The 26,888-nt window shown below is 67.8% G+C and overlaps 2 protein-coding genes across 2 annotated transcripts; one reads left to right on the top strand and one right to left on the bottom strand.

Moving 5' to 3' along the window:
* The first annotated feature begins 645 nt into the window (after nucleotides 1–645).
* Nucleotides 646–7,770, top strand: OGG1 (8-oxoguanine DNA glycosylase). Its single transcript, XM_039546910.1, has 7 exons — nucleotides 646–758; nucleotides 1,612–1,961; nucleotides 5,025–5,204; nucleotides 5,794–5,972; nucleotides 6,351–6,498; nucleotides 6,642–6,691; nucleotides 6,815–7,770. The coding sequence occupies exons 1-7, from the start codon at nucleotides 661–663 to the stop codon at nucleotides 7,058–7,060; spliced, it is 1,251 nt and encodes a 416-aa protein (XP_039402844.1). The 5' UTR covers nucleotides 646–660; the 3' UTR covers nucleotides 7,061–7,770.
* CAMK1 (calcium/calmodulin dependent protein kinase I) lies at nucleotides 7,756–25,355 on the bottom strand. Its single transcript, XM_039546911.1, has 12 exons — nucleotides 25,270–25,355; nucleotides 23,223–23,411; nucleotides 16,898–17,029; nucleotides 15,447–15,521; nucleotides 14,337–14,475; nucleotides 11,636–11,762; nucleotides 10,907–10,982; nucleotides 10,175–10,287; nucleotides 9,920–9,998; nucleotides 9,595–9,682; nucleotides 8,562–8,688; nucleotides 7,756–8,427 (listed from the first exon to the last, which is right to left on the bottom strand). Exons 2-12 carry the CDS (start codon nucleotides 23,309–23,311, stop codon nucleotides 8,363–8,365), a joined length of 1,110 nt encoding a protein of 369 aa, XP_039402845.1. The 5' UTR covers nucleotides 23,312–23,411; nucleotides 25,270–25,355; the 3' UTR covers nucleotides 7,756–8,362.
* Nucleotides 25,356–26,888: the final 1,533 nt, after the last annotated feature.

Here is a 26,888-nt window from a genome sequence, read left to right as displayed (position 1 = left end):
GGGGAGGGGGCGCGGCCCTGGCGCCGTGGGGGGAGGGGCCTGGGCACGTGGGGGCGCGGCCCTGGCGCTGTGAGGGGGCCTGGGCACGTGGGGAGGGGCGCGGCCCTGGCGCCGTGGGGAGGGCCTGGGCACGTGGGGGGCGCGGCCCTGGCGCCGTGGGGGGGCCTGGGCACGTGGGGAGGGGCGCGGCCCTGGCGCCGTGGGGCGGGGCCTGGGCACGTGGGGAGGCGCGGCCCTGGCGCTGTGAGGGGGGCCTGGGCACGTGGGGAGGGGCGCGGCCCTGGCGCCGTGGGGGGGGGCCTGGGCACGTGGGGAGGGGCGCGGCCCTGGCGCCGTGAGGGGGCCTGGGCACGTGGGGAGGGGCGCGGCCCTGGCGCCGTGAGGGCGGGGCCTGGGCACGTGGGGAGGGGCACGTCCCTGGCGCCGTGAGGGGCGGGGCCTGGGCACGTGGGGAGGGGCGCGGCCCTGGCGCTGTGAGGGGCGGGGCCTGGGCACGTGGGGAGGGGCACGACCCTGGCGCCGTGGGGCGGGGCCTGGGCACGTGGGGAGGGCACGTCCCTGGCGCCGTGGGGGGCGGGGCCTGGGCACGTGGGGGGAGGGGCACGTCCCTGGCGCCGTGGGGGGCGGGGCCTGGGCCATAGAGCGCCGGGGCCGGGCGGGATGAAGCGCTGCGGGGGCCCGGCGCTCTGGGGCCACCTGCCCTGCGGGCGCTCGGAGCTGCGGCTGGAGCTGGTGCTGCGCTGTGGCCAGGCCTTCCGGTCAGCGGGGCGGGGCGGCGGGGGCGGGGAACAGGGCCCCGGGGGCGGGGCGGTTGGGGGCGGGGAACAGGGCCCTGGGGGCGGTTGGGGCAGGGAACAGGGCCCCGGGGGGCGGGGCGGTTGGGGGCGGGGAACAGGGCCCCGGGGTGGGGAACAGGGCCCTGGGGGTGGGGCAGTTGGGGCGGGGAACAGGGCCCCGGGGTGGGGCGGTTGGGGGCGGGGAACAAGACCCTGGGGGCAGGGCGGTTGGGGGCGGGGAACAGGGCCCCGGGGGCGGTTGGTGGCAGGGAACAGGGCCCCTGGGGGCAGGGCGGTTGGGGGCGGGAACAGGGTCTGGGGTGGGGAACAGGGCCCCGGGGGCGGTTGGTGGCAGGGAACAGGGCCCCGGGGGCGGGCGGTTGGGGGCAGGAACAGGGCCCCGGGGGTGGGAACAGGGCCCGGGGGCGGTTGGGGGCGGGGAACAGGGCCCCGGGGGGCGGGGAACAGGGCCCCCGGGGGGGGGCGGTTGGGGGCGGGGAACAAGACCCTGGGGGGCGGGGCGGTTGGGGGCGGGGAACAGGGCCCGTGGGCTGCCCCACCCCCCAGCACAGACCGCGCGGGAGTCAGCCCCGAGACCCCATCCCTGGCCCCCGGCGCCCCCAGTCTGATCAGCAGCTGCGCTTTGCCACTGGGGTCCTGGCCAGCGGGGCCGCGTGTCTCCCCAGCACGTGCCCGCCCCGGGGGCTGCCCCCACATTGGGAATCTGGCAGCACGTGAGCAAAGCCCTTGGGGGAGAATCCAGGCCCCTTCGTGGGCCAGGAGCACAGAGGTGCTGGGCAGCCACCCCTGGCCCTGACTGGCCTGTGTGTGTCAGCTGGAGGGAGCGCAGCCCTGGGCACTGGACCGGGGTCCTGGCGGGCCGGGTGTGGACGCTCAGGCAGACCGAGGAGCAGCTCTGGTACACGGTTCACGAGGAGGAGGAGGAGGAGGAGGAAGGCAGCCGCACAAAGGCCGCGGGGCAGGAGCTGCAGCCCAGGGGAAGAGACGCAGGGGGGAGCCTGCACCCTGAGGCCCCCGCCATGGAGGCTTCGGGTGGCGCAGACAGCTTTGAAGCCCAGCAGATCCTCCATGATTACTTCCAGCTGGACATAGGCCTGGCCGGGCTGTACCAGGCCTGGGGCGCTGTGGACCCGCACTTCCGGAAAGTGGCTGCCAGTTTCCCAGGTACATTGGTGCTGGGCAGCCGGAGCAGAGGACTGAGCTGGGGGGATCATGTGCATGTCATGGGTTGCCTGGCAGGCAGACTGGGACAGGAGCAATGTCTCGATGGGACTTTCGTCTGGCCAGTGCTTTTTGCTGTGGGGGCTGGACTGGCAGAGCTCCAGCGCACTGACCCTGGTGGGCAGACACTGGCTACCTTGCGCTAGGGGCTCACATGGGCGTGGGGACGCTAGGTAGGTGGACAGGAGCCTTCCATTGACCAAGCTGCATCTGGGCCGGGGCTGCTCGTCCAGCACAGCTCCTGCTCTCCGAGCCCTGAGCGATGCCATGGGCAAGGGCAGTTCCTCTCCTCTGCTGCCTGGCCTGTGCATGGCAGCCGAGCCGTGCCGGGCCGTGCCCTCAGGGTGAAAGTCGCTCAGAATGGGGCTGGCTGAGCCCCTTGGCCCAGCCCCAGCTGGGGGAAGCAGGCCAGCCCTCGCCACATGCCTGCAGGCTCCTGATTGGTTCGTGGCTCTTCCCAGCTGTTCTGCTCTGCTCTTGGTGCCCAGGGCTGAGTGGGCTTTTCCTAGGGGGACGTCAGGGTGCTGCCCCTCCAGCAGGGCCTCAGCACACTTCCTCTCCACCTGCTTCTCCCATGTCACACTGTGCTGCACCACCCCCGCCCAGGGGCTCTGTCTGAGGGGCACCCAGGAGCAGTACCTGGTGGGCTCTGGGTCCGTTTCCCAGGTGGTAAGGTCAGGCCTAAGCTCCAGGGGGGCCTTTCTTGCCTGCAGGACCCAACCCCATAGGTCCTGATCCTTTCCAGTCTCTCTGCTTCCCAGGACACTGTCCCCCCTCTGGGGAGGGCCAGCGCTCCCTGGCCCTTGATGTCCAACTTGCCAGGCTGAGCTAACGCACATTTTGTGTGAATGGGCCTAGCTGGCTGCGCGCCTGCCTGGCCTTGGCAGATTTACCCCTCCCTCAGTCTGTGGTCAGCAGGGATTGCAGGTTTCCTGCCCGATGAGCGATAACATGCTGAAGAGCGTCAGGCTCACACTGATTCCCGGGGAACCCCACTAGAAATGCCCCCATTCGATGGTGGTCGCCCAGTGACACCTGCTGTGGGAGAGCTGGCAGTTAGCCAGGGCTTACCCCCGGTAACGTGTACTGTACTGAGATGGTACAGGGCAAATATTTGAAGCAGACAGCTGTGCAGCACTAAGGCAAATGCCTTACAAAAGTGACGACAGTTACATTTATTGGCCAAACGTGGAAGCTCCTAAAAGGATGACATGTGCCATGTGTGTCAAACGCCGTGGGCTGGCATTGATCATGTTCCCGCCTTTTCATTCCTTGCTAGTTGAATCTCGTAGCAACTTTTCCATTATTTTGCCGGGGGTTGATGTCAGGCTGGTTGGCCTCTAGTTACCAGGATATCCCACTTGCCCTTTTTGAATATTGACCTGACCTTAGCACTCGCCTTGTCTTTTGGAATTTCCCAGCTAGTCCAAGATTTACTTAAAAGTAACATTGGTAGCCGAGATCTCCTCAGTCAGCTCTCTTACCACTACTGAAAGCCAGTCTTCTAGACTTGCTGATTTAAACGTTTGTCCCTAGTAGATGTTGTTTAACATCCTCCTAAATTGCTAATGGCCTGGAAAGTACTTCTTCATCCTCATGTGACAGGATATGCTTCTTTCCAAACACAGAACAGTTATATTTAATGAACACTTCTGCCTTTTCTGCATCATCTCTGTCTAGCAAGGGCTTCTACTGTTGTTTTCTTTTATTCATATTTTCAAAAACTCTTCATTCTTGCCAGCCATGGATTTTTCCCCTGGTTTCTTTAGCTTCCCTTATTAATTTTCTACATTTCATAACTTTAAATTTATATAAATTGCCATATTTTTCCTCTTTTTTTTCCATTTGTTATATATAGTTTTTTTATGTCTAATTGCTGCCTTCACTTCCCCACTGAACCAGGAAGGCCTCCTAACCAAAGTTGTCCTTTCTCACTTGTAGAATCATGGCATTTTGGCCATCTGATAAACTCTTCTTAAAGAACTCCCAATTTTTTTCTGTCTACGTTTTTCCTTCTGATCAATTTCATTCATAATCTTCCTCAGTTGGGGGCATCGGCTGCTTGGAAGCATCAACTCCCCAGTGCAGTTCTGGCACCTTCTTCTTTCCTGTCACGTGGCTCGCGTCCCAGTGAGTTAGCATTGCTGGGGGCCCGCCCCAGTGCTGACTGACTGCCCTGGGTGTCTGGCTGCCTTGGCACTCAGGGCAGCAGGGGTCTCCCAGAGGGGTCTCGGAATAGTCGGGGGGAAACAAACAGGCATCATATCTCGCACGGATAAACCAGCTCATGCATTTCCCCCGAGTCCCGTGTGAGCCTGGCAGGAACCTGCTGGGCACAGGGCTGAGAGCTGGATTCCAGTCTCACCTGCTGCTCCTTGGCAAGTCCCTGCCTCTGTCTCCTGTCCCCTGCCTTGGAGCAGTAGGGACAAGACGCTCTGTGAGCGTGTGCTCTGCAGAGGGGGATGTTGTCAGCCCGCCCAGGCATGCCCTGTCAGTGTAGCGTACCCGCTGACAGAGGCCAGTCCCGGTCTCCGTGCTGCCAGGCCCTGTTGCACCATGTGTACCGGAGCAGTGTACCAGACGCCCTGCTGCTTGGGCCCATTGCAAGGGGGAGCTCTCGGAGGGGCAGTGCTGAGAGACCCTTCCTCTGCTCCAGGGGCCCTGTGCAGGGTGGGGCACGGGGTAGGGGGTTCTGGCGCTGCACACAGTCACATCTCTCAGCTCAGCCAGTCTTTGTGAAGGCCAGAGGCCGAGGGAGGAGGTGGAGCCCTGGCTGTGCCATGCCCTGCTGAGTGTTGGCCCTGTGGCTGGGGCTAATCTTGGCTCCTGCCTGGCGCCTGTGGCTGGGGAGAGGAGCTGGGGCCTGCCTAGGCTGGTTTAGTCACGGGCTGTGGGGTACTGGGCGCTGGCCCCAGGAGGGGTGGCAGCTATGGGGGCTTTGAGTGGCACTGCCATGTGGAGGCCAGGAAGCACTTTCCCTGCCTGAGGCAGCCCTCTGGCCTGCAGGTGTCCGCGTGCTGCGCCAGGACCCCGTCGAGTGTCTCTTCTCCTTCCTCTGCACCTCCAATAACCACCTGGTGCGCATCACGGGCATGATTGAGCGCCTCTGCCGGGCCTTTGGGCGCCGCCTCTGCCAGCTGGATGCGGAGCCATACCACGCCTTCCCCTCGCTGCAGGCCCTAGCGGGTGAGTATGTCCTCCCCCCCCCCCCCGCCGGCTGGCAGCCCCGCGCCCGCCCCCTCCTGCCCCCACGCCACCAGCTGGCAGCCCTGCCTCCTCCTGCCCCCACACCGCCGGCTGGCAGCCCCGCACCCGCCCCCTCCTGCCCCACCAGCTGGCAATGCTGCACCCTCCCCCCCGCGGGCCGGCGTGCGCCCGCTCCCTCCTGGCCCCCCCCACAGGCTGGCAACCCCATGTCTGCCCCCTGCCAGCTGGCAGCTCCACACTCGCTGCCGTCTGCCCCCTGCCAGCTGGCAGCTCCACACTCGCTGCCTCCTGCCCCTCCCTGCAGGCTGGCAGCCCTGCACCCACCCCCTCCTGCCCTCCCCACACCAGTTGGCAACCCCGCACCCACTCCTTCCTGCCCCCCTCACGCCGGCTGGCAGCTCCACACCCACCCCCGTGTACCCGCCTCTGGGCCAGCAGCTCAGCTCCGACCCCCTTGTGCCACCCCTGTGTCCGTTCCCCCAGCCGGCAGTCCAGCACCCGCCACCTTGTGGCTCAACCCCCCGCAGACCAGTCCCCTCCCCACGGCTGACCTGCTGTTCTGGGGCAGGTGCTGACACTGAGCGACGGCTCCGGGCTCTGGGCTTTGGCTACCGGGCAAAGTTTGTGAGCCAGAGTGCCCAGGCCGTGCTGAGGCAGTTTGGGGCCGAGGGGTTGCACCAGCTGCGCAGCATCCCGTACCCGGAGGCCAGGAGGCTGCTGTGCGCCCTGCCCGGCGTGGGGGCCAAGGTGAGTGCTGGGGCCCCAGGGGCCCAGCACAGGCACCTGGGCTCCTTTCACCTCAGCCCTCGTGCGACTGCCAGGGAACAGGGCCCCATCCTGCAGCGGGCTGAGAGCTGGGGGGAGGGGCCCACAGGGGATGCATATGGCAGGAGCAGCTCAATGTAGTGGCCTGGGGGGTACAGATGGCTGGGAGGGGGTGCTGGGAGGGGGCAGGTGGGGGTGCTGATGGCTGGGAGGGGGTGCTGATGGCTGGGGAGGAGGCAGGTTGGGGGAGGTGCTGGGAGAGGGGATCAGATAGGGGTGGGGCGCTGTTGGCTGGGGGAGCGGGGCAGGTGGGGGTTGGGGGTGCTGGGGCCTGACCCTCTTCTCCCCGGTCGGGGGCAGGTGGCAGACTGTGTGTGCCTGATGGCACTGGACAAGGTGGAGGCGGTGCCTGTGGACACCCACGTGTGGCAGATTGCCCGGCGGGACTACGGCCTGGAGCTGGGCTCAGGCGCCCGGAGCGTGACGATGCGTGTGCACAGTGAGCTCGGTGAGTGCTGGGGGGGGGTCACGCTGGGCCCCCTCCCTGGGGAGCAGCTCAGCAAGGAGAGGGGGTGCAGGGCGCAGGCTGGCACGGAGGCCGTGTGGCCCCAGGGGCTGCTCCCCCCCTTCACTGGAATTTTCTCTCCTCAGGAGACTTTTTCCGGCAGCTCTGGGGACCCTACGCAGGTTGGGCACAGGCGGTGAGTAGTCCCCAGGGGCCCCCTGACCTGCGGAGAGGGGCAGCCCACAAGGACGGATCCCCCTTCCCACGGCTGGGCGCGCCCTCTCCACCCCCAAGCTCCCCATCTCTCCCTATCTCGCAGGTTCTCTTCTGTGCCGATTTAAAGATGTTCCAGCAGAACCCCAGCACAAGTGCAAGGACGAAGGGGGGCCCAGCCCGTTGCAGACCCACCCCTGCCCTGGAAGCAGGGGGGCAGGACTCGGCTTCGCCTGGAGCCACAGGGACTCTGTGCACAGAAGCAGCTCCAGCCCCTTGTGCCCTGACTGGCAAATGCCAGCGTGGGGCAAAGTGCTGCACTGGCCCCTCCCCACAGGGGGCTGGGCACTGAGCTGCGCTGCACATGCTGTGCTGCTCCTGGTGCTGGCAGAGGGGGAGAGAACAGAGCAGGGGGGGCCAGTTCCAGCCTCTCAGGGCTGTGCCTGGCTGGGGGCTGCATGCAGAGCAGCTGGAGGGAGGAGGGGGGCTCAGTGCAAACGCAGCCATGTCTACAGGGCAGGTGGAGCCCCCACCAGGGCGAAAGGCCAGTGCCGGCCCAGCTTGGCTCAGCTCAGCGCCCCCAGGAGGAAGCCGGGGCCAGGCAGAGGCTCCTGAGGCGCAGCTGCCGGCCTTTGATGAGCGCAGCGTGGGGGAGAGCCCACGGGAGCCGGGCTTTGGCCGTAACGCCGGTGCCCTGCTGCAGCGCTGGGTGCCGGGGGTGCCCATAGCTGCTGGGCCTGGCACTGGGAGACGCACACGGCCAGCCTGCAGGGTGGGACCCTGGGGGCGTTTGCCCGGCAGGGTCTGCCCAGGGTTCCCATGTGCACTCAGCAGGGGGCATGGATTCACCCTCCCTCTCGGGTCCCCCACCCATGTCACAGGCTGGGGGGCCTGAGGCACTGAGCCAGCAGAGCCGTGCCTTGGCCTGGCCACAGCACAAGTGGAGGTGGGGGGACACATGCCCCCCGGGAGCTCAGGGCAGCCCCCCCAGCCCCCAGTGAGCAAAGCCACCGCAAGCTGCATTCGCTGCTTTCCTTTAATACAAGCATCAACGTCGAAAGAGCCTTGCGTGGAAATTCTGCTTGAACATGCGGGGAGGGGCCGGGGCCGCGGGGGAGGGGGAAGGTATGGGGGCTGCAGCGAGGTGAACCGGCCCCTTGTCACCCTGCAGCTTGGCTGCACTGACCCCGCCCCCGGCAGCGGAGCCAGGCCGTGCTGGGGGTCTGGCCAGAGCGTGCTACCTGAGTTCCCGCCTGTGGAGCGGGGAGGGAAGGAGGCTGCAGTGGCATGAGCAAGTACATGCAAGCCCCAGCATGGGGGGGGGGGGTCAGTGGCCTAGCCCAGGCGTGGCCCCCAGGGAGGCTGGGCCCCGGCTCTGCCCCAGGGGAAATGCTGGGTTCCTAGCCTGCACCCTGCAGGCAGGGCAGCCATGCTCCAAGCGCCAGCTGCTGTTGCTGTCTCCCCCGGAGGCTCAGTCCCAGGCCAGCTCTCTGCTGGGCCCTGCCACCTGGATTGGATCATGGCAGCCACAGCAAGGAGACCCCAGCTCTTGGTGCCTCCAGCGGCAGCCAGCGCCCCCACCCCACGCAGCTCGTCCCCGAGGCCAGGGCCCCCGTGGGGCAGTGCTGGCGAGGCAGGGCTATGCTGGGTGCTGTCAGTCCTGGGGGGGGCGGTGAGAGCTGGGCCCCAGCAACCTCTCGCAGCCCCTGGAGTCTGCCCCTGCCGGGAGAGAAGAGGCCGTCAGATGCAGTGTTCCCGCCTGGGGGCTCGTCTCAGCCTGGCACGGGCATCTAGCCCACCCAATTCAGTGTCCCACGGGGAGTCCCCGGCCTGGCCTCACCCCGGAGACTCACCGTTGCTGGCGCCAGCCTCCAGTAGCTCGCAGGGGCTGGTTGGACTGGTTTGCCCGGGGCCTTCCTGGCTGGTTCCAAGCTGCAGCTTCCTCATGTGTCGCACCACGGCGGTGGCATTGAACGCTTGCTGCACCAGGAGAGAGGGGCAGCGGTGAACGGGCGCCGCTAGCTAACAGGGACCGGCGCCGCCGCCAGCCCCAGGGCAGCGGGCACAGGAGTGGGGCCCCGCTAACTTCCTGGCCATGAAAAGCACGTCACAGTCCACGACCACGGGACTTTTGTGTGCTTCTCCCCCATGCAGTACAGATTTCACAGCGTGTCTCGACCCGGAGGGGGGGGAGGGTGTCACAAGGTTATGCCAGGGGGACGGCGCTGCTGCCTTCAGAGCGGGGTGGGCAGCGAGCGGCGGCTGCTGACGGGGGCCAGCTCCGCAGGCACCAATCCCGCCCCGCCCCTCCCCCACAACTCCTTTTTGGGTCAGGACCTGACAATTACACCCCCAGCAGGTTCAGATGTGGAGCTGAAATCATGAAATTTACAATTTTTAAACTCCTGCGACAGAAATTGACAAAAATGGGGGATTAATTTGGTAGGGCCCTATAAAGCCCAGCGCTCCCCCCACAGCCAGCCCCCCCCCTCCCCCCAGCACCCTCTGCTGGGAGAGCCCAGGGCTCCCCTCCCCAGCACCCTTTATGGGAAAGCCCAGGACCGCCCCACAGCCAGCGCCCGCACCCCCTCCTCACAGCACCTTCTGCTGGGAGAGCCCAGCGCCCCACAGCCAGTGCCCCGGCCCCCTCTCCACAGCGCCCTCTGCTGGCAGAGCCCAGAGCTCCCCACAGCCAGCGCCCCACCCCTCCCCACAGCACCCCTGCTGGGAGAGCCCAGGGCTCCCCCCACAGCCAGTGCCCCGGCCCCCCCCACAGCACCCTCTGCTGGGAGAGCCCAGGCTCCCCACAGCCAGTGCCCCACCCCCCGCCCCCCAGCACCCCCTGCTGGCAGAGGCCGGGGATGGCGTAGCTGCGGGTGCACTCACTTTCCACTTGCTCTTGGCGAAGTTCTTTTTGATCTGTTCACTGACAGACTGGTGGATGTTCTTGTCCAGCGCAGTGTCCCCGGCGATCCTGAGACGGGCACAGGGGGTGGGGGTTGGTACCTAGGGTGGTAGGATCTCAGCAGCTCCCCCCCCCCACCCCCACGCACTGCTTACAGGGCAGGCCCAGGAAGGCTGGGGGCAGAACGACCCAGCAATGGCCAAGCCCTGGCGGTGGAGGGACAGTCCCTGTACCACTCCAGGGATGCCAGGGTGGGGTAGTTTGTCAAAGGGGATCCCCCGGGAGGTCACGGGATGGGCCCCTTACCAGGGGTGCTGCAGGGCCTGCTCACATGTGAAGCGCTTGCTGGGATCCTTCTCCATTAAGCGCTGGATGAAATCTTTGGCTAGAACCAGAGACAATAAAGATCCATCATGGCACCCGCCGGCCCCTGCCCACCCTCCCCACATCCCTCCTCTTCTGCAGCCCCCCCCCATGTGACCGCTGGCCAGGCCGGCCCCTGCCCACACGCACTGGGCACCCCGGAGCCCGTGGGAACAGCAGAACCCAAGCCCTGCGCACCTGACTCGGAGATGTCGTCCCAGTAGGGTGAGTCGAATTCGTACTCGGCCCGCAAGATCTGCTCAAAGAGCTTTGCATCGTTCTCGTCATAGAAGGGGGGGTAACCACACAGCCTGGGAGAGCGAGATCACTGCTGGGGGCAGTGAGAAATGGGGACCCGCACAGTCGGGGCGGGGAAGAGCGAGATCACTGCTGGGGGCAGTGAGAGATGGGGACCCACACAGTCGGGAAGAGCAAGATCACTGCTGGGGGCAGTGAGAAATGGGGACCCACACAGTCGGAGAGCGAGATCACTGCTGGGGGCAGTGAGAGATGGGGACCCGCACAGTCGGGGAAGAGCAAGATCACTGCTGGGGGCAGTGAGAAATGGGGACCCACACAGTCGGGGAGAGCGAGATCACTGCTGGGGGCAGTGAGAGATGGGGACCCGCACAGTCGGGGCGGGAAGAGCGAGATCACTGCTGGGGGCAGTGAGAAATGGGGAACCCGCACAGTCGGGAGAGCGAGATCACTGCTGGGGGCAGTGAGAAATGGGGACCCACACAGTCGGGGTGGGAGAGATGTGGGGAGAGAGAGCTCACTGCGGGGGGGGTGAGAGTTGGGGATAACTGCACAACCGGGGCGGGGGGGGGGAAAATCCCAGGAGGGAGCCAGGGCCTGTACCCGCCCAGTCCAGGGGATCCCCAGATCCCTGCACCCGCCCGCCACCCCCCCCAGCCTCGCAGTACCTACAGGATGTAGGCGATGACACCGATGGACCAGCAATCCACAGCCTTGCTGTAGGGTCTCTGGGCCAGCACCTCGGGGGCTGAGGGAGGGAGGGGGCCGTCTGTGAGGCTGGGTCTTGGTCTCCTTCGAAAGTGTTAATAACACGACCCCCCCCCCCCGACATGGAACCCCACGCGGGGCAGAACCCCCCTCCCCAGACAGGGAACCCCACGCGGGCGGAACCCCTTCCCAGACAGGAAACCCCCACGCAGGGCGGAACCCCCCCCCAGACAGGGAACCCCACGCGGGGCAGAACCCCCCCCCAGACAGGGAACCCCACGCGGGGCAGAACCCCTCCCCAGACAGGGAACCCCACGCGGGCGGAACCCCCTCCCCAGACAGGGAACCCACGCGGGCGGAACTCCCCCAGACAGGGACCCCCACGCGGGGCGGAACCCCTCCCCAGACAGGGAACCCCACGCGGGGCGGAACTCCCCCTCCCCAGACAGGGAACCCCACGCGGGGCGGAACATCCCCCCTCCCCAGACAGGGAACCCCACGCGGGGCGGAACCCCCCCTCCCCAGACAGGGAACCCCACGCGGGGCAGAACCCCCCTCCCCAGACAGGGAACCCCATGCGGGGCGGAACCCCCCTCCCCAGACAGGGAACCCCACGCGGGGCGGAACATCCCCCCCCAGGAAAGCGCAGGGGGGGGGCAGGCTCCCAGCCCCACATCCCTTGCCATCACTCACCCACGTAGCCGGGGGTCCCACAGGCTGTGGACATGACGCTGCCAGAGCCCTCGATCTTCGACAGGCCGAAGTCGCTGATCATGATCTTGGAGTCCGGGTCCGGGCTGTAATAGAGCAGGTTCTCGGGCTGCCCCGAGCCCGGGGGTCAGCCAAGGCCCGGCTGGCTCCAGCTCCCCAGCCCAGGCCCCGCCCTGCCCCCCACATCCATCCCCACACGCGACAGGGCCTGTCCTGTGCGTCCCACACAACACATTTCCTGCCTGCCCGCCCCCCCGTCCCAGCCCTGCCACGACCCCAGCCGCCCTCGCGCCCTGGCCCTATCCCGTGGCCTCACCTCCTGCCCCTGTCCCATGGCCTCCCCTCCTGCCCTGCCCCGATCCCAGCCGCCCTCACGTCCCGGCCCTGCCCCATGGCCTCACCGCCTGCCCTGCCCCGATCCCAGCCGCCCTCACGTCCCGGCCCTGCCCCATGGCCTCACCTCCTGCCCTGCCCCGATCCCAGCCGCCCTCGCACCCCGGCCCTGCCCCATGGCCTCACCTCCTGCCCCTGTCCCATGGCCTCACCTCCTGCCCTGCCCCGATCCCAGCCGCCCTCACGCCCCGGCCCTGTCCCGTCGCCTCACCTCCTGCTCCTGCCATGACCCCAGCCGCCACCACGCCCCAGCCCCGTGGCCTCACCTCCTGCTCCTGCCCCGATCCCAGCCGCCCTCACGCCCCGGCCCTGCCCCATGGCCTCACCTGCTGCCCTGCCACGACCCCAGCCGCCACCACGCCCCAGCCCCGTGGCCTCACCTCCTGCTCCTGCCCCGATCCCAGCCGCCCTCGCACCCCGGCCCTGTCCCGTCGCCTCACCTCCTGCTCCTGCCCCGATCCCAGCCGCCCTCGTGCCCCGGCCCTGCCCCGTGGCCTCACCTCCTGCCCTGCCCCGATCCCAGCCACCCTCGCGCCCTGGCCCTGCCCCATGGCCTCACCTCCTGCCCTGCCACGATCCCAGCCGCCCTCACGCCCCGGCCCTGCCCCATGGCCTCACCTCCTGCCCCTGCCACGATCCCAGCCGCCCTCGCGCCCCGGCCCCAGTTCCTGACCCATGACCTCACCTCCTGCCCGTGCCACGATCCCAGCCGCCCTCGCGCCCCGCCCCCAGTTCCTGACCCATGACCTCACCTCCTGCCCGTGCCACGATCCCAGCCGCCCTCACGCCCCGGCCCTGCCCCATGGCCTCCCCTCCTGCCCCTGCCCCATGGCCTCACCTCCTGCCCCTGCCACGATCCCAGCCCCGCCCCCAGTTCCTGCCCCATGGCCTCACCTCCTGCCCTGCCCCGATCCCAGCCTGCCCCATTTGTTCCCATCCCTACCAGCCTTCTGTCCCCCGTTTGCTCCTAGCCCCCCAGTCTCTTCCCCTCCCCATGCCTCCCACCTTGGCAGTGGAGTCAGCCTGCCCAGGCTCCAGCAGGGGGCACTGAGGCCCCAGGCCCAGGCAGCGGGAGGAATATGGCAGGGGCCGTCCTGCTGACCCTCAGCCCAGCACCGGGCGCTCAGGCGCTCTGGGGTCGGGGAAGAGGCAGGTGCTGGCCAGGCACAGGGAGGGCGTCGGAGGGGCTGGCGCACGCTCCGTGCAAACGGGAGCTCTGGAGAATTTCACAGACACTCGCCGTCTGGCTGGCTGAGCACGGGAGACCCGAACTCTTCTGGGCTCAGAACACAGCACACTGGGCCAGGCGCCCGAGACCGGGCAGAGCCCCACTGGCCCCAGAGCACGAGGCTGCGTAACGTCCCGCCCCAGCGCCCAGGCATGGACGTGCTGGAGCTGGGCAAACAGCATCTGCTCCCCTCAGCTCCTTCTGGGGAGCGGCTGGGCAGTTCTGCGGGAGGCAGCCCAGCAAAGTGACACGCCACGGAAATCAGGAGCGCCAGGCTCCCTGCGCCACCTGCCCAAACCAGCCTTGTGAGCTTTGAGCCCTGCCCGCCCCCGGGGAGACGAAGCGGCTGCTGCTTGCCCATGGCTGGCACCTCTGGCGTCTGCAGAGAAACCCACACGCCCTGCAGGGGACAAACGCAAGCCAGGGTAGTTCAGAGAGTCCAGACTGGAGAGAAGGGCCCAGGATCGCTGTGAAGGCAGCTCCACACGCCCTTGTGCTGTATGGAAACCACAACAGGCAACAGCCATACAACTCTTCCGCAGCGGCCCCGGCCCTGTTCTACTGGGCAGCCGGGACACAGCGCCTGCAAACAGATCCCTCGTCCCAGGGGCTCCCGGCCTGCCAGCCGCTTCCCCTCCCCAGCTCTTTGGGCCACCCTCAACCACAGCAGCAAACACCCCTCCGCACCCGGGCTGCTCAGCGAGCGTGGGGGCCAGCAGGGCCAGGGCACTCGCCCTGCAGGACCCAGCAGAGCCCAGGCGACGCAGCAGCTGCCCCCAGGGGCCGTGCAGCGGCGCAGCACACGCAGCACTGTTGGAAAGAGCCTCATTCAACCTGCACAGAGACTGGGGAGACTCCCCTGTGCCCGCCCCGGGGAAGGGAGGCAAATCAGATCAGAGCCCTCAGGCAGCCCTGGCTTGCGGCTCGGCCTGCCCCAGCCCAGGCCTTTGGTGCCCCCTTGGCAGAGCTGGTGCAGGCCCTTGCCAGCGATGGCTTGGTGACTCAGCTGCCTGCGTTCAGCAGGGCCATGAGGGCAGGGCCCCTCCCCAGACGTTGGCTCACCTTCAGGTCCCGGTGCACAACGCCCATATCGTGCAGGTACCGCACGGCGTCCAGGATCTGCCGGATCAGCTGGCTGGCGTCCCGCTCCGTGTAGAACCCCTTCTCCACAATCCGATCAAAGAGCTCCCCGCCTGAGACACTGCGGGTGGAGGGGAGAGCTCCGGGTTAGCCCCGCCCCAGCCGTGGGACGTGCGTGGGAGGGACTAGCCCCCGCCCCAGCCCTGGGACGGGCGCGGGAGGGACTAGCCCCCGCCCCAGCCGTGCGACGTGCGTGTCAGGGACTAGCCCCCGCCCCAGCCGTGGGACGTGCGTGGGAGGGACTAGCCCCCGCCCCAGCCGTGTGTGGGAGGGACTAGCCCCCGCCCCAGCCGTGGGACGTGTGCGGGAGGGACTAGCCCCCGCCCCAGCCGTGCGACGTGCGTGTGAGGGACTAGCCCCCACCCCAGCCGTGGGACGTGTGCGGAAGGGACTAGCCCCCGCCCCAGCCGTGGGACGTGTGCGGGAGGGACTAGCCCCCGCCCCAGCCGTGCGACGTGCGTGGGAGGGACTAGCCCCCGCCCCAGCCGTGGGACGTGCGTGTGAGGGACTAGCCCCCGCCCCAGCCGTGGGACGTGCGTGTGAGGGACTAGCCCCCGCCCCAGCCGTGCGACGTGCGCGGGAGGGACTAGCCCCCGCCCCAGCCGTGGGACGTGCGCGGGAGGGACTAGCCCCCGCCCCAGCCGTGCGACGTGCGCGGGAGGGACTAGCCCCCGCCCCAGCCGTGCGACGTGCGTGTGTCAGGGACTAGCCCCCTGCCCGGCACTGGTGGGACGTGTGTCAGGGACCAGCCCCTGCCCCAGCCGTGGGACGTGTGTGGGAGGGACTAGCCCCCTGCCCGGCACTGGTGGGACGTGTGTCAGGGACTAGCCCCTGCCCCAGCTGTGGGATGTGCGTGTGTCAGGGACTAGCCCCCGCCCCAGCCGTGGGACGTGCGTGTGTCAGGGACTAGCCCCCTGCCCGGCACTGGTGGGACGTGTCAGGGACTAGCCCCCGCCCCAGCTGCCTCTGGCACCAACACAAGCGCATCCCCTCCCCGCTCTGCCAGCCAGGGAGGCCCCTTCCTCCACTCACAGCTGCATGATGAGGTAGAGGTGACCCCCACTCTCGTAAATGTCATCCAAAGCCACAATGTTGGGGTGCTTGATCCTGAAAGAAAGATGGGGGGCAGCTTATGAGATGGGGGGCTGGAGACAGGGACGCTGTGGGGAAGATGGGGGGCTGCAGATAGGGGGCTGCAGGGGATACAGGGGGGTTGGTGATGGGGGTGCTGAAGACAGGGGCTATGGAGGAGATGGGGGGGCTGGAGACGAGGGGGCCGTGGGCAAGACGGGGAGACCATGGGGGGGTCACAAAGGAGCCGAGGGCTGGAGGTGGATAGGCTGGAGATAGGAGGGCCGTGGAGGAGATGGGGGGCCATGGGGGAGCTGGAAATGGGGCCATGGTGGAGATGGGGGGGCTGGAGACGAGGGGGCCGTGGGCAAGACGGGGAGACCACGGGAGGGTCACGGAGGAGCTGGAGGTGGGTTGGCTGGAGATGGGGGGCTGCTGATGGGGGTGCTGGAGACAGGGGAGCTGCAGGTGAAGTGATGAAGGAGCCGGCCCTCGCAGACACCAGGCCCTGCCCTGGGGTGCTGTTCGCTCCTCCATGGACAGACGCTTCAGCCGTCACAACCCAGGCCAGGCCGGGCAGACCGCGCAGCCTGGCCCCGGAGTCCTGCAGTCCAGCCAGGCAGTGGGCAGGAGTCCCTAGTGGGGGACATTCTTGGGCACCACAGGTCTCCTCCCATGAACCAGAGATGGGGCGCAGGGGTCACCTTTGCTCGCTGCACCCCACCACCCTGAGGCTGCTGCCTGCCCCACAGGAATGCCCTGGCGCAGAACGGTCCCCAGCCCGGCCCCTGGTGCCAGGGCTCATGGCCAGGACTGTCCTGCCCCAGCTCCAGGGGCCAGGGAGGCCAGGGGCAGCCATGCCGAAGCTAATGCCCGTCTGCAGGCTGCCATGCCTACCTGGGGGCGGCCCAGCCTACGCAGCCCCAGGCTCACACCCCCAACTCCCCAGCAGGCCCTGGGCCCAGCAGCGCCAGCCTGCAGAGCAGCTTCTTTGGCTGGAGCCTGCAGAGCAGGCTCCACTCACACCTGCTGCCAGAGGGTCGCCCCGCTGCACTCCCCAGCCCAGCAGCGAGTGGGATTAGGGGTGTCGCAGCTGGGCCTTCGCCAGGCGGGCAGCTCGCCCAGGAGTCCCGGGACATCACGAGGCTCCAGCCTGGGGTTATTTTTAGACAGACTATGATAAGCGGCCCAGATGTCTGGGTGTGGCTGGCCCGGAGGGGAGTGGCAGAGCTCTGTGAGCGACCTCTGGCCCCTCGTGGCACAAGCAGCTGGGCAGGAGGCAGGGGGGTGCCCGGCGGCGGGAGGGGCGGGGCCAGCGTGCAGGAGGGATGGTCTCTCGGGGGTGAGCCAGGCCAGCCCTGCGCCCATGGGCAGAGCCTGGCACTCACGCTGCCCATCCCGGCAGCACCTACTTGTGCAGGACGGCGATCTCGTTCTCCAGGCTGCTCTCCTTCCCCTCCAGGGCCTTCTTGGCAATGCACTTAATGGCCACCAGCTTCCGGCTCGTCCTCTCCTCGGCCAGCACCACCTCGGAGAAGGCTCCCCTGGGGAGAGAAGGGGTGAGCTGGGGCCAGCCCCCAGGGCGGGGCTGAGCCGCCAGAGGGCGCTCTGGGCGGGGGACCGGGAGCAGCCCGGGCGTGAGAAACACAGCTGGCTGCTGTTGGCATGGTAACAGCCGGAAACCCCAGCTATTTCTAGAAGAGAATGAGGCCTGGGGGGAGGGGAAGGGGGGGAGGCAGAGACGTGCTACCCAAGTGCTGGGGCGCTGGGGGTCACACCCGGGCCTGCACCTACACAGCATCAGGACACGGGGCTGTTGCCGAGGGCCCCGGCCAGCGGCTCCCCCAAAAACAGCTGGGGTAGGAGCCCCAAGAGCCCGGCCCTGTGCCCGGCCCTGGGAGATGCCAAGCTCCGAGTCTCCTCCCCCTGCTGCTGTGCCGGAGGCAGGGACAGCCCAGGCTGGGCCAGGCCAGCGCGGGATGCGAGTCACAGGGGGCCAGGCAGCACTGCGTCCTTGCCCCCCACTCTGCCCCAGGGGCCACCTAGCGCATCCCCCCGCAGGCTGCCTGCAAGGAGCCAGCCCTGACCCCCAGCCCGGATCATTCATCCCCTTCCACTCTCACTGATAAAGCCCCACTGCTCTCCCCAGGCAGGCCACACCCAGTGCTAGCGCCCCGAGCCAGCCCCGGGGTAGGAGTACCTGGATAACCAGTCCCCATGTCCCCCCGCAGAGCCAGCTTCACCTTGGCACCAGGCGAGGGGTCCCTGTGTACACAGCACCCACGTTCCCCCCCAGAGCCAGCTGCACCTTGGCACCAGGCGAGGGGTCCCTGTGTACACAGCACCCACGTTCCCCCCCAGAGCCAGCTGCACCTTGGCACCAGGCGAGGGTCCCTGTGTACACAGCACCCACGTTCCCCCCCAGAGCCAGCTGCACCTTGGCACCAGGCGAGGGGTCCCTGTGTACACAGCACCCACGTTCCCCCCCAGAGCCAGCTGCACCTTGGCACCAGGCGAGGGGTCCCTGTGTACACAGCATCCACGTTCCCCCCCAGAGCCAGCTGCACCTTGGCACCAGGCGAGGGGTCCCTGTGTACACAGCACCCACGTTCCCCCCCAGAGCCAGCTGCACCTTGGCACCAGGCGAGGGGTCCCTGTGTACACAGCACCCACGTTCCCCCCCAGAGCCAGCTGCACCTTGGCACCAGGCGAGGGGTCCCTGTGTACACAGCACCCACATTCCCCCCCAGAGCCAGCCGCACCTCGGCACCCAGTGTTGAGAGACTTATCCCACTCAAGATAGCCTCTTTGGGTGGAGCTCTTGTGCCCGCCCCCGTCACGGACCCAGCAGCAAGCTCTCTTGCCAGATTCAGAAGCAGCAGTAGCACGTGCCTGGGCCCGAGACAGGAGCCAGCCAAGCTATGCCACAGGCTTGGCTGGGAGGCTGTTTGCATAAGAACATCCTGATCCAGCCCAGGGGCCAGGCACGAGATAAGGGCAGATCGGAGCCGCCCATGGCAGCTGGGAAAGGCCCAGCCAGGGAGCGCATGGAAACCAGCTGCACTGGGCTCACCCCACCCCAGCCCCCACTGGGCCCTGCAGAGGCTCCCACCCCTGCTCCTCCTAGCCAGGAACCGGGCACAACGCCAGGAGATGGCAGGAGGAGACGGCACCCGGAGGCCCAGGTGATGGGCTGGGACTCTCCCAGAGTTGCTCCGGTGCTCAGATGGGGGGATTTAGCAGGAATTCCAGGCTCTGCCCCGCCAGGTCTGGCGCTCATGCACAGTCCATCTGGAGAGGCTGGAGCTTAGGGGGGTACCCAGCCCCTCTGTGGAGCGCTGCTGAGTGGGCTGCCTCGTGCAGAGCCGGCCTGCCTGCCGCTGACCCATGGCCAGCTAGCTTTTGGCTTGCTTGCTTGGGCTGGAAACAGGAAAAGGCAGAGACCGCCAGGGCCCAGGTTTCCGGAGAGGACAGGAAGTGAAACGTGGTTTATTTAATACTGTGGCATCTGTAACCCCAGTTCCCTGAGAGCCCCACGCTGCCCTCCCACGGAAACCCCAGCCCTGAAATTCCTGCACTGCCCCAGCCTCCAAACCCCAGCCCCTAGGATCCTCGCCCAGGAGACCCCCCAGTGCAAACCCCAGCCCCTAGGATCCCTGCACTGCCTCACCCCACCCCAGCCCGGGGGAGAAGTCAGTGCATACGTTGATCCAGCTCCTGGCTCCCAGAGGCCTGCAAACCAGCCTAGTGCGAGGGAGTTGGGGATTATATAGAGGGGACCCTGCCAGCGCAGACGGTGTCATTCCCCCAGCGCAGACAGGGGGCCTGCCCTCGCCCCACTGGTCAGCGTGAGGGGCCGTGAGCTCAGCACCAGCAGCCAAGACCTGGCCACGTGTTTCGGGGCATCGCGGCGAAGCGGCCGGAGCTGTTGAAGGAGGGCTGTGCAGGAGGACAATGAGGTGGCTTTGGAGGGGCAGCAGGGGAGGTTCGAAAACCTCAGAGCAGGCGAGGGAGGCTGGCCTGGTGGCAGTCAGAGGCAGGAGTCAGCTCAGCAGTCACTAAGAGAGGGTGGGTTGGCTGGGGACCGACTGCGAAGGGCCTTGGAAGTGCAGACCCAGCTCGTGCTGGATGGGGTAGAGCCTGGGGAGCCAGTAGCTCACACCCCCATCCCCCCAGGGCACCCCTCTCCGCCCCCCGCAGTAGCTCAGGGCAGAGCCGGCCATGTGGGGCAGGGGGAGCCGAGGAGCCAGTAGCTCACACCCCCATCCCCCCAGGGCACCCCTCCCCACCCCCCACAGTAGCTCAGGGCAGAGCCGGCCATGTGGGGCAGGGGGAGCCGAGGAGCCAGTGGCTCACACCCCCATCCCCCCAGGGCACCCCTCCCCGCCCCCCGCAGTAGCTCAGGGCAGAGCCGGCCATGTGGGGCAGGGGGAGCCAGCTCACCCAGCGCAGGGAGCAGACACCATGGCAACTAGGGCCCAAGGCCCAGTGCACTCAGCAGGGGCCTGGTGGAGAGCTTCCTGCCCAGCTAAAGGGGGGCCCACAGGCAGGAGGGAGGGGGTGGGGGGAGCAGGCTTTCAGGGAGGTCACTGTGACTCCTGCGTTCTGTGGGGGAGGGGCAGGAGTGGGGGGGTGGAGCTGAGACTCTGGGGCAGCACAGCAGACAGGGTTTTGGTGGGAGCCCCCCCGCAGGACGCCCCAAGCCCACGCCCAGCAGCCAGGAGGGCCGAGCAGGTGCTCACCAGAGCTGTGGACTAGGAGGGGTACGCCGGCCGGGGCTCGGGCTGGCGGGGAGAGCCGCCCGGGGATGTGTGCCAGGGAGCTGGCTCTGGCCAGAGAGGGAGTAGGACCTACATGCAACTGAGTGCACCCCCCGGCCACCTGTGCCCATGTGCCTCTGGGAGCCCCCCCATTTGAGTGGAGGAGACAGCACCACCCGCACCCTATGCAACAGCCATGGAGCGTCCCGCTGGCAGCGAGTTCTGGGAGCCCCTCGTTCTGCTGGCAGCCCGAGCCGTTGTGGACCGTCTGTGGGACCCTGACAGCAGGATATTAGGGACACTCCTTTTGCTGTGTTCTGGGTACGGAAGTTGTGGGGCTGAACCCAGAGGACTCAGATGCAAACCACTCAGATGGGCTTGCTGGCTTCCCCCAGCGGGACGCTCCATCGGTGCTGAGTGCTACTGGGCAGAACTCGGCCTGGGCGGAGGCAGCCAGGGCACAGCCCTGCGAGGTGACAGCACCAGACCACAGTCCCAGCGTCAGGACAGGAAACCAAGAACGAAGCAGCTGCCTAGGGAAAGCTGCCCAGCCTAGAATGGCAGGCTGGCGAGGGGGCAGGGCAGGTGGGGAGCAGCCTGGGGGTGGTGGGGAGCTGTGGGGTTAACAGCCTGCCTGCAGAGCTCACATTGTTCGTGGCTGCCGCAGGCAGTCACAAATCCTGGGGCCCATGAACTCTGCCCCATACCCTCCCACACCACCCCATCAGCCAGGAGAGATGTGCACGGACCAACACTGCCACCAGTGTGATCACTGGGCCTGTCTTAGTTGGAGGTAACCCAATGGGGGAGGCCTTCCCCGGGGTACTGGGGGCCCTGCTCCATTTGTCAGGGGGAGGCTTTGGGGGATCTGTGTAGAGCTTCTGAAGGCTGATTCCATGAACTCTCTGAAGAACTCCAGCCCGGGGCCTGGCCTCCGGCAGGGCGTCTCCGGGACAAAGCTGCTGGGAACATGCGATGGCTCAGCCCTGGCCATGCAAGGAATCTGCTAAAAGGCCTGGCCAGGCTGAAGACCAGCCCTCCCAGGCTGCCGGCAGGGAGCAGGGCCAGGGAAAGGAAGGCTGGCTGAGCACTGGGGCCCACTGGAGCGGAGCAGGAGACCGAGGGCTGCAGGGGCAGGGAGCGTGGGCACCAGGAGGAGGTGCTGGAGGAGACGGGCTGAGGGACCTGGCAGGGCAGAGCGACCGGAGGGCTCCCAGAGCAGAGGGATTTCCATGCAGGCTTCGCATGGATCTCCCCAGGAATAAAGCAGGTGTGCGAAAGAGTCCCCGAAGGGTTACATGGAACGGACGGGCCCACAGGGAGGATGTTTAGGGGTGGGGGTGTCAGGCCTGGTCTTGGGGCCTAGGGAGCTGGGCTCCGGGCCCCACTCCTGATCTGGGGCACAGCCCGAGTCAGGTCAGTGCCCAGACGCAGCAGCCCGGTACGTGTGGACCAGGCACTTGCCCTAATCCTGCCTGTACTTCACACATTAATCCAGCGTCAGAGCTTTAGCCGGCCTCGGGGCACCATCCCCGCTCCTGCAGCACCAACCTGCTGAGCCCACAAACTGCCATGCCAAGCCAGGGAGCCCGGCCTGCCCCCGCTTAGTGCCTGACGGGGCCAGGCAGGACAGAGCCTGGCAGCGCCACTGCGGGTGGGCTCCAGGAGGGCACATGGCTGGTACCGACCCAGGAGGGGATCTCCTGCCACCTCCCGCAGCTGGATGCCTGGCCAGCCCCAGCCCAGCCGCACCCCACCAGCACACCGACGGGTTCTGTCAATATTGACCCAGCCATTCCGGCATCGGTGCCAAGCCTTGGGCGGCAGGTTTCCATCGGGTCCCGGCCAGTGCCAGCCTCGCACCCAGCAACAGCCCCACTGGAGCCACACGGGGGAAGGGCACAGGGCCACCACCGGGGGAGAAAACAGCAACGGCCCCAGAGCTCCCACAGGGACATCCCTGCTCCCCACAGTGCCCCACTGGGACAGGCTGGGGCTGGAGCAGTTGGGAGCTCCCCCCAGAGCCAGCACCCTGTCCTGCCCCCACAGCGCCCCCTGCTGGGAGCTCCCCTACAGCCAGCGCCCTGCCCCGCCCCCACAGCACCCCCTGCTGGGAGCTCCCCCAGAGCCAGCGCCCTGCCCTGCGCCCACAGCGCCCCCTGCTGGGAGCTCCCCTACAGCCAGCGCCCTGCCCCGCCCCCACAGCACCCCCTGCTGGGAGCTCCCCCATAGTCAGCGCCCTGCCCTGCCCCCAGCGCCCCTGCTGGGAGCTCCCCCACCGCCAGCGCCCTGCCCCGCCCCCACCGCACCCCCGGCTGGGAGCTCCCCCACAGCCAGCGCCCTGCCCCGCCCCCACAGCACCCCCTGCTGGGAGCTCCCCCACAGCCAGCACCTTGCCCTGTCCCCACAGCACCCCCTGCTGGGAGCTCCCCCACAGCCAGCGCCCTGCCCCGCCCCCACAGCACCCCCTGCTGGGACCTCCCCAGAGCCAGCGCCCTGCCCCGCCCCACAGCGCCTGCTGGGAGCCCCCACAGCCAGCGCCCTGCCCCACCCCACAGCACCCCTGCTGGGAGATCCCCACAGCCAGCGCCCTGCCCTGCCCCCACAGCACCCCCTGCTGGGAGCTCCCCCAACACCCAGCGCCCTGCCCCGCCCCCACAGCCCCCCCGGCTGGGAGATCCCCCCTACAGCCAGCGCCCTGCCCTGCCCCCACAGCATCCCCTGCTGGGAGCTCCCTCCACAGTGACCCCTGCCCTGCCCTCACAGTGTCCCACCCCCACAGCACCCCCTGCTGGGAGCTCCCCCCAGCCAGCGCCCTGCCCCGCCCCACAGCGCCCCCTGCCGGAAGGACTGGGGTTACAAACCCTGCCCATGGCAGACAGGCTGCAAGGCCGGGATGGGCATAGAGACGGGTCCGAGCACAGTGCCAGGCAGCGCCACAGCTGGTGCCCTGGGAGGGGTGGTCGGTCTGACTCACGTGCCCAGGGTCTCCCGGAACTCGTAGATCTCCCGGATGTCCTGGGCTCTCTTCTTCCAGCTGGGCCCATCCTCACCCAGAGGCATCATCCTTCCCCGCTGGGCTGTCAGCCGCCTTCCCTGAGGTGCAGTGGGCAGCACACCCAGCAGCCTGTGCGGGGCCGCAGTGTGATGGCAGCACGCTCAGGGCCTGCGTGGGGCAGCATGAGGAGGTGGCATCAGAGCCAAAGAGCTTCCAGTCTGTGCCTGCCTGGACAGGAGCTCGAGCTGAGCCAGCAGAGCTGAGGGGTCAACGGCTGGATCAGCTGGGGCGGGAGGGCCGTGTGGGCCCGGGGAAGGGGCGGGAGGGCCGGGCCCGTGGGCCGAGGCAGGGAAGGGGCGGGAGGGCCAGGCCGGGCCCATGGGCTGGGTTGGGGAAGGGGCGGGAGGGCCGGGGCCATGAGCTCAGCCCCTTGGAAACCCTCAGGAGTCCTGGTCACCCAGCTCAGCCCCTGCAGCCAGCGTGTCGCTGGTGGTGCAGGACCCCCGGTGCGGTGTGTGCCCAGCCCCATTGCCCCTCTTGCTGGTGGAAGGGGCGAGGGGGGTAGGAGACTGCAGCAGCAGAGATCAGGGCCATGGCCAGCAGCCACATGGGCTGGCCCCAGGGCGATGCCAGGGCACGGGGCTCTTTACCCTACCTCCTCCCTGGGTCGCCAGGGCCCTGCCCCCAGCCTCTTCCACCCTGTCCTCAGCCCTGCCAGTCCTGCCCCTGGCCACTCCGGCTCTACCTCCGGCCCCACCAGCCCTGCCCTGCCCTGCCGCTGCAAACGCTCTAGGGAGCGCCCCAGAGCAAAGGTGCAGATCATAAGAACATGAGAACGGCCAGACTGGGTCAGACCAAAGGTCCTTCCAGCCCAGTGTCCTGTCTGCCAACAGTGGCCAATGCCAGGTGCCCCAGAGGGAATGAACCTAATAGGCAATGATCAAATGATCCATCCCCTGTCGCCCATTCCCAGCTTCTGGCAAAGATCCCCCAAAGCAGCCTGGCCAACGAGGCCCTCCCGCCCCTTCCCACACCCTGGGGCCCAGTCCAGCCTATTCCCTGCCCAGGCGCCATCCCTACCCATTAGCTCACACTCCACAGAACCTGCCAGATGCCCACACCTGCCAATGGTGGCCCCCGGCCGCCTGGATCCTGCCAGGCCAGGCCCTGCGTCGCACAACCCGCCTGGCCAGCAGGAAGTTGCAGAGGAGCACACGCAGAGCTGAGCACCAACCCCAGCAGGCAGCGGCACACACCCAGACACGGGGAGTGAGGCATGTGCACAGTTCCCTCCGACGCACGCGAAAACACACATCCCCCATGGGTGTGCATGCACAAACATACACAGATCACATGTGCACAAACACAGAGCTCTCCATCCACACATGCGCACACCCAGATATACACACACATCCCTGCACATGCACACATGGGTCCAGACACACAGACCGTTGCACACACAAGCATGAGCACACACACACACAGAGATCCCTGTGCACACACTATGCACAAACACACGCATCCCCCACACACACCTGCACACAACCTGTGCACACCCCGCACATACACACACAGTGCGCACTATGCACATACATGTACACACATACACGCACCCCCACACACACTGCACACACACATACACTGCACCCACGCACATTCCCCACACACGCACACTGTGCACACCCCATGCACACATGCATACCCCATGCGCGCACACACACAGTGAACACGCGCACACCCCATGCACACACAGTGCACACGCACCCCCACCCCACACACACTGCACACGCACTGTGCACACCCCATGCACACATGCATACCCCATGCGCGCACACACACAGTGAACACGCGCACACCCCATGCACACACAGTGCACACGCACCCCCACCCCACACACACTGCACACGCACACTGTGCACACCCCATGCACACATGCATACCCCATGCGCGCGCACACACACTCCCCCACACAGTGCACATCCCACGCGCGCACACCCGGCCCCACGCGGCCCCGCCCGGCCCTTACCGCGCGCCCCGCTCTCCCTCGAGCCGAGCCCGAGCGGCCGCAGCTCCCACCCGGCCGGCTCCGCCAGCCCCAGAGACGTCACGGCGGGGCGGGGCGGGGCGGGGCTCGCTCCGAGGCGGCCAATCCGAGGCCGGGATCTGCCTGGCGACGGGAATACACTAAAATTAGCTGGGGGGAGGGGCAGGGCGGCTCCATTCACCGGGGGCGGGGCCCGATACCGCCCCCGCCGGACCCACTGAGCCCGCGGGGTGCGCGCGGCAGCGCCCGGACCCCTAGTTCCCGCCCCTAGGGCAGCGACCCCGCCCCGCGGGACCCCCCTTCTCCAGAACCGCCCACGCGGCCCCCCACGCAGGATCCCCCGTCTCCAGACCCCGCCCCGCGGGACCGCCCCACACGCATGACTTCCCTTCTCCAGACCCGCCCACGCGGCCCACCCACGCAGGATCCCCCTTCTCCAGACCCGCCCACGCGGCCCCCCCCACGCAGGATCCCCCTTCTCCAGACCCCGCCCCGCGGGCCCCTTCTCCAGACCCGCCCGCAGCCCCCCACGCAGGATCCCCTTCTCCAGACCCCGCCCGCGGGCCCCCACGCAGGACTTCCCTTCTCCAGACCCCGCCCCGCGGGACCCCCCTTCTCCAGAACCGCCCCGCGGGACCCCACGCAGGACTTCCCTTCTCCAGACCCCGCCCCGCGGGACCCCCCTTCTCCAGACCCCGCCCCGCGGGACCCCCACGCAGGACTCCCCTTCTCCAGAACCGCCCACGCGGGACCCCACGCAGGATCCCCTTCTCCAGACCCCGCCCGCGGGACCCCCACGCAGGACTTCCCTTCTCCAGACCCCGCCCCGCGGGACCCCTTCTCCAGACCCCGCCCGGGCCCCCACGCAGGATCCCCTTCTCCAGAACCGCCCACGCGCCCCCACGCAGGATCCCCTTCTCCAGACCCGCCCCGCGGGACCCCACGCAGGATCCCCCTTCTCCAGACCCTGCCCCGCGGACCCCACGCAGGATCCCCCTTCTCCAGACCCGCCCGCAGGACCCCTTCTCCAGACCCGCCCACGCGCCCCACGCAGGATCCCCCTTCTCCAGACCCCGCCCCGTGGACCCTCTTCTCCAGACCCCCATGCGGGATACCCCTTCCCCAGACCCCACCACAGGACTCCCCACACACACACACAGAACCCCCTTCTCCAGACCCCCACACACACAGGACCCCCTTTTCCAACCTCCCACCACGCAGGACCCTCCTGCTCCAGACCCCCATGCAGGACCCCAGCCTTCTCCAGAGCTTTCCCACAGGACACCCCCTTCTCAAGACCCCCCCCACATGGTACCCCCCTTCTCCAGAGCCACTGCGCAGGGACCTGACTTCTCCAGACCCCCCCCACAGTACTCCCCTTCTCAAGAGCCACCCTGTGGGACCCCCCCTCCTCCGCTCCACAGGACCCCTAGCCTTCTCCAGACCCACCCCACAAGAATACCCCACACAGGACCCCTGCTCCAGAGCCACCCTACAGGATCCCCACACCCCTGCCCGAGACAGCCCCCTTTCTCCAGAGCTGCCACATGGGTCCCCCCACCCCCAAGCCACCCCATGGGACCCCCTCACCCTGTGAGGTC

This window comes from Mauremys reevesii, linkage group 7, assembly GCF_016161935.1.
Source record: "Mauremys reevesii isolate NIE-2019 linkage group 7, ASM1616193v1, whole genome shotgun sequence".
Lineage (NCBI taxonomy): Eukaryota > Metazoa > Chordata > Testudines > Geoemydidae > Mauremys > Mauremys reevesii.
This window is presented reverse-complemented; position numbering and strand designations above follow the sequence as displayed.